Below are 13,931 nucleotides of genomic sequence, written 5' to 3'. Positions count from 1 at the left end.
CTAAACACAACGTGCACATCAACCACTGAAACTTCAGCAAACATGGCAGGACCCACCATTTCACCATGTTGATTCATACAGATCATTTCTACTGCTTTACGGTACCCTCATCATTTTTTATTAAGTCTCATGACGTTTCACAAAGTTCAGCCTTTTATGTTTGAAATGTTTATGTGTTGTTCATGCCCATTTATGATGGTCAACTCCCGATCCACTTTTCATGTCACACAGTTTGATACACAGTTTTGTTATAGCTTGACAAAGTGTCTTTGCAATATTTAATCATTAATAAATTATTGAAAGGTCAGCCTGATATCTCAGCGTCCTTAGTGAGAGAGCCGATGACGTAAGACTGTAATTTCTCTCTTTGTACCGAAAAGAAACAAGGCAACCAAGACAATAGATTTGAAGATACATTTTTAAGAAGTACAGAAGAAAAGACAAGAATATTAAACATATTAAAACATACACACACACAAACACACACACACACACATACACACAGACACACACACACACACAGACGCACACACACACACACACCGCGTACCCTCCAGGGTTGACAAACATAATGAAAACAAAGGAGGAGAATTGGTAAGTAGGAGAAATTATATTTGTCATAGAACACTAATGGCTTTGCTGAGATCTAGGGGCCCACTTAACATCACATTCAACAGAGTCCTCCTGTGATTAAGATTGTAATCCACAACTAATTCTCCCGTGGGGCGGCCAACACACAGCGGTGCTGCTCTGGAAAACTCACCGTTAGTTTGCTAATTATAACCCCTGTCAGAACCCAGGGCCTGGCTAGCGCTTGCTGCTGGTTCCGATTTGCCGCCTGTGTTCTCTAGCGTTAGAAGACAGCACCCAAACAGCATCGGCTCACGTTATTCCCTTTTATTTTCTACAATAGTTAAGCCTTCAATATAAACCATTTCCAAACTAAATGTGGCCCGCTGTGCTAATGGCGAGAACGAACCGGGTCCCCTGAGTGCATTTATAACAAGCTGTCTACACGATCCATGCTAGGCATCCACTCCGAAGGGACTCAAAGGCCCCTTTTCATTTCCTGATATGCCGACAGTCTGCCAATGGGAAGCCCGGTAGGAAGGCAGTGCTCGTGTTCTGTGGAGTCACGGTACCGTCAACTCAGACATCATTGTTTGACAGGCAGCGGGGGGCCCAGATAAGTGAATTAGCAGGGCCCTCTAAGTCTGAGTGACAGCCCATTCCTCTTCCTCTCAATGTTGACGCATGCATTTTTTTTTGGTGGAGGGACCGTGGCCAGAGCCATTGATAATATTGCTGATACCATCGAGTAGGGGACGGGCTGTTGAATTAAACATGACTCAACTGCCAATTCTGCCCTCACCACGCTCCAATAACTGATGACGCAAACACGGTGTGTGTCTCTTGGGACGGCATTTCTCTGCCGTGTGTCAATGCACACGGCTGCCCACACACAGGCACACACGCACGCACGCAGGCAGACAGACACACAGACACACACATACAACTTGCACACACACACACACACACACACACACACACACACAATCTCACTCACACAAACACATACACACACGCGCACAATCTCACACGCACACACACTCTGCACATATCCCTTGCAACCAGTGGTAGGGCTGCTAATTAGATTTATCAGCCTATCTGCAGATATCGCACCAACCTTTGCTGTGTGTGTGTGTGAGATTGTGTGTGCATGTGTGTGTGTGCGTGTGTGTGCGACTGCAAACAGACAACAGACCCCTCACTCCTAACAGCAACACGTTTCCCCTCACCCTTCTAATGATCACAAACGGAGGGAATCAGCACCCATCTCTCTTCCTGTCTGTCGCCCTCAGCGGGGCTGTAGGCGTGGCTCTTCCGGTCCATTTGCAGATCTCGCCATTCAAACGTCATTAGTGCTTATTACCAGTCCTCTGGGTGGCGGCGTCCAAGCTGTGCTGATCGCTCAGTATTGATCAGTGACAGTTTCCCACCGTCTCCCCTCCATGAACCCCCCGTTTTAAATCCTGTACTCGGCGACGTTAGCGTCGGGGTGTCGCAGCAAAACTCCTATCGATTTTTTTTTATCCGCGCGCGAGTCGGGGATGATCCGATTATCATATTCCTGGGAGTTTATGCAGTGCTACACTGTTTTATATTAGTGCTGGAGGGGGGAGCACCATCTGTTTGATGAATATGTGAATATAATGGGCAGTATTAACAAACGGCATTTGCATTATGAACAGGAAAGAGGCGGAAGACGAGCAATTAGGTTCGACAATTAGGGAGAACATCAGCGGCGCGGCACTCAGTGGCTCAGCGGATGAGAGGGAAATGTTCGAACGCTCTGAAACAGAAAGGCATTAGGGACGTCACGAGGTGACACGCACGATCTACGATTGTGATGCGGATCCCCCGGTGCTCCCAGTGTTTCTTTCATTTCGACTGGGAAACAAAAATGAAAAATGAATGAAAAAAAAATAAAAAATCCAAAAACTCCAGTGCTTCTCCGTGTCTTAACCTCTTTGTTTGTTCCCTCGGCCTGCAGGGGGCGCTGGTCACGGCGTGCGCCGACGACACGCTACACCTGTGGAACCTGCGGCAAAGACGACCCGCAATCCTGCACTCGCTCAAGTTCAACAGGGAGAGGTAAGCCCCGAGTGTGTGTGTGTGTGTGTGTGTGTGTGTGTGTGTGTGTGTGTGTGTGTGTGTGTGTGTGTGTGTGTGTGTGTGTGTGTGTGTGTGTGTGTGTGTGTGTGTGTGTGTTCGTGTGGTGGTGATAGATGATTCGGTGACATATTCATATTCCTCACTGTTCATATAGACCTGTTGCCTCTTTCACTGACTGCTCCGCATCTATTGGGTCAAATGCGTTCTCCTCTTTCCCCCGATCCCTTCATTGTATCCTTCCAGTTCCACCTGTGTTATTTTAACTGAAATACATTGTGTCCGTCTCTATTGTAGAAGCAAATAGGGTCAGTATCACAGAACTGAAGCTGCATGGCTCCAGTAACTTTATGCATTGTTTTTCCAAAGTTTGCTTCATTCAAATGTTTTGTGGATTACTTTGCTGACCAAAATATAGTCAAATACCGGGGTGAAGGAAAATGGATGCCAAAGATGCGACCAGTAGTTGTTGGGAGGAGGGTGGGGGTGGGGGGAAACAGAAATTGATCTGTCCTGGGAGTTATTCTCCTGACACAGCTTTCAGGTGAGACCTCAGGGTTTAATGACCGAAATAGAGTCAGACGGAAATGACAACACGACACTTGCGACACAACGAGGTGAAAGGAACGATTTTTCCAAACACTATCACACGTGCGTGTTTAGAAAAATCGTTCCCTTCACCTCGTCGGCAAGTGTCTCGTTGTCATCCCCGTCTGAATCAGTTTCGATCATCGTTCGGCGAGCCAGATCAAATAAAGATGCAAAAAAGAGAAAACAGTTGGGTTCAGGAAATAAATGATTTAATGTCCTCCCATGGATTTTGCACATATCCCCGACCCAGTCGTCGTCCCCCCCCCCCCCCCCCCCCGCTGAACTTCCAATGGGCTCCATAATTGCCTGGAGTGAGAAGGCAACGCTGTCATAATGGATCCCCCCCCCCTCCGCCGGAGGGAGCTGAATTAAAGCGGTGTGTAGTCAGGCGGCAGCACCGTCGTGAGTCATCGCTCAGAGGGCACGGGGCACCCCAGTGGTTAGTGCCGGGTACGGCCGCTGGCCTCCTAGCATTAGCACGCTAACACCCTGACACTCTCCGGGGAAATGTGCATGAGTCAGTGGACGCGCCGTCGATAATGGCCCTGCCAGGGACCTGTCAGAGGCCATCTGCTGCCAGCCATCCACTCTGCTTTTCCTTCTTTTCCTTCTTTTCTTTTGATAGCCCTTTCTTTCTTCTGGGTGGAGGGTGGAACATATCACAGGCGAATATGCTCCAGTCTTAAGCGACCTTCATCTCTACCCTGCACTTAAGACGTCAGAGTATAATGTCAAACGATGAGTCCCACGTGGGTATTATGTGTTTAAGATAACACTGAACTACGCTTTCTGCAGTCGCAACAACAAACACAAGAAACTCTGGCCGGAGTTCCCGCCTCTCCAGCTCTCACTCACGTTTCAAGCGGTTCTCTTCCTGCAAATCTCAACTCCCGTGTGGGGGCTAATTCCCTTTCCGAGGACGCACCTAGACAGGGTACCATCGCCCCTAAGGGTGAATTGCACCCGAACCCGGGCTGCAACCCGAGCCTGAGAGGCTCTGGCTCAAACAATTCCCAAAGTTGTTGTCCAAAGTAGTCACTTTAGAACCAACATGATGGGAAAGCAGGTTGAAAAATCCCCAAGTTATCCTTGAAGAGCTTTGACATTAATCCCATTCCATGTGGGAGAATCTTCTTTTGCCCGCCCTGAGTGTTCCCATGACGACGGTGTACACCGAAATTAATGGATTTAACTCCAGGTCCTTGTTTTGGATGGGAAGGTCACGGTCAGTGTGGGGGATGACATTACCATCGTCTATACAGCAACATCAGTCGCTTTATAGATTTGCTGGCTGGTTGCCCATTGCATCCTTCTGCCTCTGACTGAGCCATTTGAGGGCTTTTTTTATCTCTGGTTTTATAGTCCAGCTTTGGCTTATGACTATGAGCAAATATATAGATAAAACCATTAATGCATATATTTAACGCTCGCTCGGAAATAAACATATTCATAGGTAATAAATTAATTTTCCACTGCGAAACCGGATGGGTAAGTGGGTTGAAAGAGCGAGGGAATGAGACGTAGCTCGGCGGTTCGGCTCTCAGGCTCGACCCCGGCTCTCCACAAAGTGGCCTACGAGGTTAGCATACTAGTGTGCCCGGTCCCACCGCCACTCTCCACTGATTATCACATGCAAAAGCCATGGAGCTGAGGAGAAAGTGGACTTCTAAAATAAAACGGCTCAATTGTTGTTCCACTGAATCTTCTATCACTCTATTCCGAAATCGAAACAAACGCCGAACACGCAATATGAGTGCGCCACGAAATGTAATAAAAAAAGCGTGATGCTAAGCCGAGACAAGAACCTCCCTGGTAGCTAGCTAGACGTACAACTGCCCTGTCCTGTCTTCCAGCCGGGCCTCCCAAATCCTTTTTGAATTGATCTGCTGTGTCGTTTATCTCCTGTATAATAATCCTGTCTCCCTCGCTGGGCGGCTGGAGGCAGGGGGGGCTGTTCCCCCTCCTCCCCGCATGGTAATCACCATTGACAGGAGTGAATTACGTAGCCTGTGTTGATCTCTACCCCCCCCCCCCCCCCCGGCGAAAGTGATTACAAACAGGACGACGGAGGCTTACGCCACCACCCAGGGCGGGCCCCAGGAAGGGTCACATCAGGGGCCAAGGAAATATACCGGTTAGCTGGAGGGAAAGCCCTGTTTGAGCTAGCCAACTAGCGGTGTATGAAAAACGCCTTGTGGCGCACTTCTGGTAGAGACTTTTTTTTTCGTTGAGGGATGGTCTGTATTGCTGTATTGCTCAGGCTGCAATCAGATTTGGTGGGGCGGGGGCGTTAGGTTAGAACTTTTGAGTGATGTTGCCTGGTGATCCGAAACTGCCAGTAACAGCTTTGGAAACTAGGTGCATCACGGTTGAGATTTGGACCGGAATCAAGTCATCACTTAGCCTCTTTGAACTCATCCATTTTACTATTCATCTTATTCAGATGACCTGCGCAATATGCCTGTAATATACCTGAGACACTTTATTTAGCTTCAGCTAAAAATATACTTTTATTTTATTTTTGTGTTCTGCTATTGGTTAGATGCATAGTTTATCTATATTTACAAAAATTATATTTAAACAGGATTTTTTTGTTTATATTGCTTGTTCTATTCCATTTACTTAGATTTTTCCGGCTTTAACTGAGCAACTGTTGCATATAATGTCCTCTGGGATCAATAAAGAAACCTGTACCTGTATCACTACTATGTAACCCACTATACCACTCATCATCTAACTGAAGTTGTGTTAGGGTTTGGTTTTCAATAACAGTTTTTATGCATGATGCATGTTATACACATATTGCCAATAGACTCAAACACATACAATGACTATTCCTCACAACTTATACGGATAGTAAGTTAACCATTTACCACTTAATTAAATTAAATTAAATTGTATTTGTCTAGCCCTTAATCACAGGTACGGCCTCAAAGGGCTTGACAGGCCATATATCTACATACATACAAGCAAATTTTATTTTTTATCATTTAGTTAATACAATATTTATGAATAGTGTCTATGGTGTTGGGATGCTTTCCGCTTAACTGTAAAGGGGGTCCAAAAAATCCAGTCACAGTCTCCAAAACACCCTAAAACAGAAGAAAAATGTATTAGAAGAACTAGAAACACGAAGACAGCTGCTCATTCAGTGACTACACAAACATTCGGTACAATCAGAAACATTCACATAGTCAGACACAGACGCTGACACACATCCACGCATTCAGCATCAGTCCTGGCAACAGCGGCTGGTTTTCAACTGGCCTTGCTTTGAATATCTGGGCAGAGTCGGCCTCCATAATTAGCGGTGGCAGGCTGTTCCAGAGATAGGGGCGCCCGATAAGCGAGCGCTCTGTTTCCTGCTGATTTCTTCTAAACCTTGGTATTGAAAGAAGTTACAGTTGCTATAGTTGCTAACTATTTAATATTTAACGAGCCCAGAAGATGGACGCAACATTGCATCATAATCTCATGTTGGAAGACCACATTTGCTAGAGCGCTATCTAGTCTCGAAGCTTTGTGGTATTAATTTCTTAATTGCTTCTGAATTCAGCCAGGATAGCGCAGCGAAACCTGACAGTCAGAAATGTCTTTTTTTAGCGAGGAGCCCAAGAGAGCATCTGTTTTGTATTTTTAACAAGACAGAATATTACAGTCAAACAATGTGCCCATTAGACCACAATTAGTCCTTAATCACCGTCATTAAAAAAGAAACTGTATAATTATGAATTATTATGGAAATGAGTGATCAGCATGTTGAAAGCAGAGAGCAGGGAATTTTTTTTGTGTACGTTTTTCGATTAGTTGAAAACACTAATTAGAGCAGCATGTGCATTCCACATAAACATGTATGCAATTACATGCTGGAGATGTTCGGTGATGTTTACACATAGCAGCATAATAATATTATGAGCCAAAGGTAAAGTGGTTGAACACTGTGGTGTGTGGGTTGTGTGAATGTGTTTGTATCTTTGAGGGTGACTCTATGCATTCAAAGATGATTCACTTTCGCACACTCGTCCAGTAATGACAGGTATCATTGACATCACTTCTCGAGTAACCCTATACTGCACACTGTATATCAATGGCTGCACTGTATACGTTCAACAACCTGACCGTTTCCCGCCTCTCTTTCTCTGCCAGGATCACCTTCTGCCACCTTCCGTTCCAGAGCAAGTGGTTGTACGTGGGCACGGAGAGAGGCAACACTCACATCGTCAACATCGAGTCCTTTGTCTTGTCCGGCTACGTCATCATGTGGAACAAGGCCATCGAACTGTGAGTCAGCGTCGCAGCACACTACGCTACGCACTACACTGAGGTGGGACGGGGATCCTGAGGAAGAGGAAGTGGATGCTGATGATGATTTTGGAGGGGATCAGGAGTATGCAAATGATGCTGATGATGTCGATGATAGAGGGGATGAGGAGTATCGATGGATGATGATGAGGAGGTGGAGGAGAAGGAAGAAGAGTTGGTCCATGAGGAGGATGATGAGGAAGAGGAGGATGGTGAGGGTAAGGAAGAGAAGGAGAAGGACGAGGAATATGCAGATGTTGAAGATGGCATAGAAGATGAGGAGGAGTATGTAGATGCTGCAGATGATGCCTAGGAAGCAGAGGAGGCAGAGGAGGAGTATGAAGATGAAGAGGACGGCAATTACCATGATGAATCCAGACGTCAAAAGGCCTATGATTATGGTCATAATGGTTGATGATGGTACAAAGGGTCATGGATGATTGGAGTTCAGAGTTGTGGGTGCAAGTGAAAAGCTTTCTAATGAGCTCGTGTCAGTTGCCCTACTGCTGTTTATACTTTTTTTAATGACTTCGAAAGTGTGTGCGTGCATGCGTTTGTTAGTTTGTGTAGATGTGTGTGCGTGGGTTTCTGAGCGCCTGTGTGTGTCAGTGTGAGTGTCTGGGTGTGTGTGCGTGTGTGGGTGTGTGCGCCTCTGCGTTTGTGTGATGGCTGTGTGAGCGTGTTTGTGCATGTGTGTGTGCCCACGTGCATGCGCATGTGTGTGTGTGCGTGTGTGTCAATGTGTGCATTAACCGATGTAAGTCGCTTTGGATAAAAGCGTCTGCGAAATGCCCTAATTGTAATTGTAATTGTGTGTGTGTGGGTGTGTGTGCGCGCACGTGTGTGCCTGTGTGTGCATGGTTGTGCGCGTGTGTTGGTGTGAGCGATGGAGCATGCGGGGTGGGGGGCGGGGGGGGGGGAGGGGGGCAGGGGTTGAACTTGCCGTCCGCATTCAATCATATCAACAGGACTTGACCTGAAGGGTCAACCTGCCTCCCCCTCCTGCTCCCTTCCACCACTCCTGGTTGTTCTCAGACGCCGTCCCCTCACACGCCACCCTTCCACCGCCACTCCCCACCCCACTTCTGGTTGTTCTACCCGCTGTGCACCGCGGTCGGACTTTGCGTGCCGCGTGCGTTAGCAACACTGTGAACCGCAGCCACGCCCCGGGGGGGGGGGGGGGGGGGGGGGGGGGGGGACCGGGCTGTGTCACGCGCTGCGGGCCCCCCTGTGCCCATCGTCTCACCCTCCCACGTGGCGTCGTCCCCGGTGTTAGCCTGACAAGTGGCTTCCTCCAGCAGCCTGTCACTCAGCAGTGGTTCGCCAGTCACTCACCAGTCATTGTCAGGCGTCTACAGTGTTGCTCTCGCGAGCTAAGCCGCACTAATGCGCGTGGGTGTGTTTGTGTTGGTGTGCGACGTGCGTGTATATGGACGTGGGAGAGTGTGTGTGTGTGTGCACGTGTGCGTGCGCACATGGGTGTGGAAGTGTGTATTTGTGTGTGTGGGGGGTTAGAATAGGGCAGGCAGACCGTCAGCCAATGAGGACCGAGGAAATGTAAGACCCAAAGACCCCTTTGTTTTCCTCTCTTGGTTCTTTCCTTTCCGGGCGCGTCACATGTTGATATGGACGCGTGCGTTGGCGGTCTGTTCATGCGCTGCGCTGCACTTCTCCATCAGAGACGCACCGCAGCGAGTTCTCAGGCTGTCTGAGGCTGAGTCATGGCTGATGAACAGCACCAGCAGGAAGGGCTGGGGTCCCATGTTCTCTGGACATGAATAGGGATGAGGACCGGGCTCTCTTGTGGAACATAGATTTGCGCACAGGGTGAAACACGCCTTCTTCCTGTCTTTCGAACAGAAAGAAAATGAAAGTGACTGAGTGTGTGTGTGTGTGTGTGTGTGTGTGTGTCTGTCTGTCTGTCTGTCTGTCTGTCTGTCTGTCTGTCTGTCTGTCTGTCTGTCTGTCTGTCTGTCTGTCTGTCTGTCTGTCTGTCTGTCTGTCTGTCTGTCTGTCTGTCTGTCTGTCTGTCTGTCTGTCTGCGTGCGTGTGCGCGTGCGTGCGTGCGTGCGTGTGTGCGTGAGTGTGTAAGCTTTTGTCAGTTGCTCCTACCGCTGTTTCTACTTTTTTTTAATGACTGCAAAAGTGTGTGCGTGCATTTGTGTGTCTGTTTGTGTGCCCTCATGAGTCCACTTCTGTATTTCCCTCTGTATTTGCAAAACAGATCCAAGTTTTGTTTTTCTCATTGAAGATTGGTGCATGCAACATAGAAATAATAACATATTTACCAACATTTGAAAACATGGCCCAGGAAATGATCAAAATACCCTGAAACTTATAACATGGATGCATAAAAAGCCCTTGTTAAAACAAGTTTCTTTCCTACCATAGTTTGTGTGCGTGCGTGTTTGTGTGCGTGTGTGCCTGTGTGCGTGCATCTGTCTACCTGTGTGTCAAATGTCTGCATGAGTGAGTGCATGTGTCCCACGTCGTCAAGGTTTGTTTGGTGACTTTTTCTAATGGAGGCTTTTATTCAATAAGTGAGGGGAGCTGAGTCTGAAATGATGTGGGCTTCTGTATAAAAAAGAACGATGGGTCCTTGTAGCGCCACTACAGGGCCCGCCGGAGCTGAAGTGGATTTGCACAGGAGTGCCTGCTTTGCATTTCAATTCAAACAGGCAGGGAAACAGAACACTCAGGGACCTAGCCTTGACGAGGAGCCGTCTGCGGCTAGAGACTCTGCGCGTGTGTACGCCGCCGCGAGCTACGTGACCAGCCAAGTTAGCCGGTCCATTTATTGCTACTTTCTGAAGCAGCGATTCGAAGATTTACGACGGTATTGTATAAAATGTGATATCCCTGAAGTGGTTTTAGTTTAACATTTTACATAAAATCCATTAGTCCTGCTCCCCTCTCAACAACACACCGAACATATTAAACATAATCGTGAGCCATATTCCAAACATATAATTGCTTATGAATTTAAAGCTATCTATAGTTTTCATTGCCTTATTTTCACTGCCTTGCAGGGCTAATGTCGTGTGCTCAATATAAATAGCCCTTTATCCCAGAGTCATGCTGGGAGTAGGTCGTTTTTGGGGTCATTTTGCCTTGGATAATCTATGCCCTCCACCTAATGACCAATTCTGCAATATCATTGGTTATTTAAACTGAAGCATCAAATCTGGCCCCTGGTTCATCTGAAAGTGTCTGGAATACAATAATAAAAAACAATCAAAGTAATAATTTCAGGACACAATGTAACATTTGTCTCTTGGTCTCTCTGTGTTATTTGTGACCTGCTACGTTTAACATTTACTGCAATTTATTTAATTTATACGCTAAACAATCTTGCCGCCTCCACTTTAAATCCGCCATTAGAGAGTTCTTGTGTACACTTTGGCCCTTGAAACTGTCGCAGGCTGTGATTTCACCTGAATCCAAACAAATCAACATGTTCCCATCGCAAAGCAGTCTCTTCATCTGCGGAGCTAGACTGAATCAACGTCCAGGTAGACGCTACCTGCTGCCTTGGCTTCGACAAGCTAGTTTGATACGTTGATGAAAATATATACTACTATAGACGCCAACATCAGAGGGCAGTACCTAAAAAGTAAACAAAAAAACGTTATATTCCAGACTTCAAATACTATTAAATTGAGATGGCGGTATCAGTGAGGTGCAGGTGAAGGTAAATACATTAATAATATTTCCACATCAAAAAGGAAACAGGATTTAGCATTCAGTATGACAGTGTTTGTCTGAGTTGACTTTATTTGTAGCCCAAGGGAATGAGGAGGGATGACAGATCTCTCTCTCTCGCTCTCTCCCTCTCTCTCGCTCTCTCTCGCTCTCTCTCTCTCTCTCTCTCTCGCTCTCTGTCTCTCTATCTCTCTCTCGCTCTCTCTCTCTCTCTCTGTTTCTCTCCATCTGTCGTCCCTCTCTTTCTCTCTCTAGTCATACATCCTCAGATCAAAAAAATAAAAATAAAAATCTTCAATGCCACTTTAATCTGATATTATTGAAGCCCGAGTCCGAATGATACAAAGGTTATTGCCCATAAATGAAAGAAAGACTTTGTTGGCTCAGTCTCCCAGCTTGCTTCAAAGACACATATCTCTTCCTCCTCCCGGGTCCCTCAACAAACCAATTTATACTCTGTCTTCCTCCCTAGTACTTGGAACTGTGCATTTGCTCATAACATTCTTTGTTTGTTATTCCCCTGGTATATGCCCTGGTATCCATATTCCTCTGAACTCTACTACCCATAATGCCCCTGACTGGTCCTATCCCCCCTTGACCATCCACACAGTCGATCACTGCCTGTTTCAGTGTAGTGTTACAACTCATTGAAGGCTACACGCTTGTACCAACCAGACCGCTTCCCTGAAGCAACCTGAAGAGCTCAACCCTAAGAGTTTGTTGAAAAGGTGCAGGAAGCAGAAACACTTTACAGCAGTGGCACCAGTACTCGCCTTTCAGCCATGAAAGGGAATTCAAACATGGACGGCGAGAGTCTTTAGCGATGCAGTACCCGGCTATAGCAGACGGTCAGATCAGGGCTGTAACGTAGCCAAATTGTTTAATACCTTCCGAGCGTAATACCATTAGATTACAATGTCATATTCTTCCTAATCAGTTTTTACAGTCTATTTCCTTTGCAAAGAGCCATACGCGAGATCCTGCATCCCATCTGCTTAATTAAAAATATCAAATAAAATATTTTATATAAAATGTTGTAAAATCAAAACTAATTCTCACACCTTTCTAAACAGCAACAAATCGCTCTCGACTACCCGCTACCCCGCACTGATCCCTCCGGGTGTCTAACGTAGCGTTTCCTGGTCCTAATAATTAGCCCGTTCGTTTCTCATTAAGCGCCGGCTGATCAGGTTAATGGCCGCACCCCAACGAGGTCCACAGGCTCAGTGGGACGGAAGGACGAGCACATGCTGCCAATCACGGCCCTGTGTGTGTGTGTGTGTGTGTGTGTGTGTGTGTGTGTGTGTGTGTGTGTGTGTGTGTGTGTGTGTGTGTGTGTGTGGGGGGGCCGGGTGTGTGTGTGTGTCGGTGTGTGTGTGTGTCGGTGTGTGTGTGTGTGTGTGTGTGTCTGTCTGTGTGGGTGTGTGTGTCGGTGTGTGTGTGTCTGTCTGTCTGTCTGTCTGGCTGTCTGTCTGGCTGTCTGTCCGTCTGTCTTTCTGTCTGTGTGTGTGTGTCTGTGTGTGGGGGTCGGTGTCGTGTGTGTGTGTCTATCTGTGTGTGTGTGTGTGTGTGTGTGTGTGTGTGTGTGTGTGTGTGTTTGTGTGTGTGTGTGTGTGTGTGTGAATGCTTCGGCGTGTGCTTGCATGTGAGTGCATGGGTGTGTGTGTGTGTGTGTGTGTGTGTGTATCTGTGTGTGTGTGTGTGTGTGTGTGTGTGTGTGTGTGTGTGTGTGTGTGTGTGTGTGTGTGTGAATACTTCGGCGTGTGCTTGCATGTGAGTGTGTGTCTGTGTGTGTGTGTGTGTGTTTTTGCTTCTGCAAGTCTGTGCGTGTGTGTGAGTGTTTATGTGCGTCGCCTTTTGCTTGCATGGAAGTGTGTTTGTGGGTTTGTTTGTGCCTATTAAAGGATGAACAGTAGACAGTATCGGTTCCTATGGTGATTGATGAACTAGTTTTATGGCTGTAAAGCCAGCAGACAGGGGATGGCGATCATAAAATATATGTGTGTGCAGCTGTGTCTGAAGCCATTTGTGCGTGTCTGTTTGTTTGTGTGAGTGTGTGTGTGTGTGTCTGTGTGTGTGTGTGTGTGTGTGTGTACTGTATATATGTTTTGATGCAGAAAATGCGTCTCAGCAGTGCTTGCTTGTCTGTGTGTTTGTGCCCGCGATACTGACCAGACCTTAACAACTAGTTCATGGGTACTCCCTTGGCTCACCTGTGGACCAGTGGACCTGTTTACAGCTGATCAAGCCAACTGGCTGCTGGTGCCTGGAGCTAACAGGGAGCCCAGCGGTCCCCACTGGGCTGGCTGGCGATGGCTGGCTGACAGTCTGAAACCTTAGTGGGGATTTGGAATGAGAGGCAGCCTGACGGCCCGGCCTCTTGCCCTGCACCCTGGCCGGGGAGGCCAGAGCAGTATAGATCTGAGGATCACACACACACATGCACACACGCCTGCGCACGCACACACACACACACGCACGCACGCACACGCACACACATGCACACACGCCTGCGCACGCACACACACACACACACACACGGGCACACACACGGGCACACACACGCACAAAGTGCTGCAGACGCATCTGCGCACACACACATTTTACGATCATCCATCTCCTGTCAGCTGGCTTAACTGTCATAAAACCAGTTCATCAATCGC

General features: G+C 47.4%; 1 protein-coding gene across 12 annotated transcripts in view; it reads left to right on the top strand.

Moving 5' to 3' along the window:
- The window catches only part of stxbp5l (syntaxin binding protein 5L), a 123,126-nt gene that overhangs the window by 52,849 nt on the left and 56,346 nt on the right, over positions 1 to 13,931 (top strand). For all 12 annotated transcript variants that reach the window (XM_030343357.1, XM_030343352.1, XM_030343355.1 and 9 more), the window contains exons 4-5: positions 2,555 to 2,655; positions 7,411 to 7,545. In XM_030343357.1, the coding sequence (XP_030199217.1) occupies positions 2,555 to 2,655; positions 7,411 to 7,545 (236 nt within the window). The remainder of the gene's footprint in view (positions 1 to 2,554; positions 2,656 to 7,410; positions 7,546 to 13,931) is intronic.

The sequence above is a fragment of the Gadus morhua genome, chromosome 20 (genome assembly GCF_902167405.1).
Source record: "Gadus morhua chromosome 20, gadMor3.0, whole genome shotgun sequence".
NCBI classification, from domain to species: domain Eukaryota; kingdom Metazoa; phylum Chordata; class Actinopteri; order Gadiformes; family Gadidae; genus Gadus; species Gadus morhua.
This window is presented reverse-complemented; position numbering and strand designations above follow the sequence as displayed.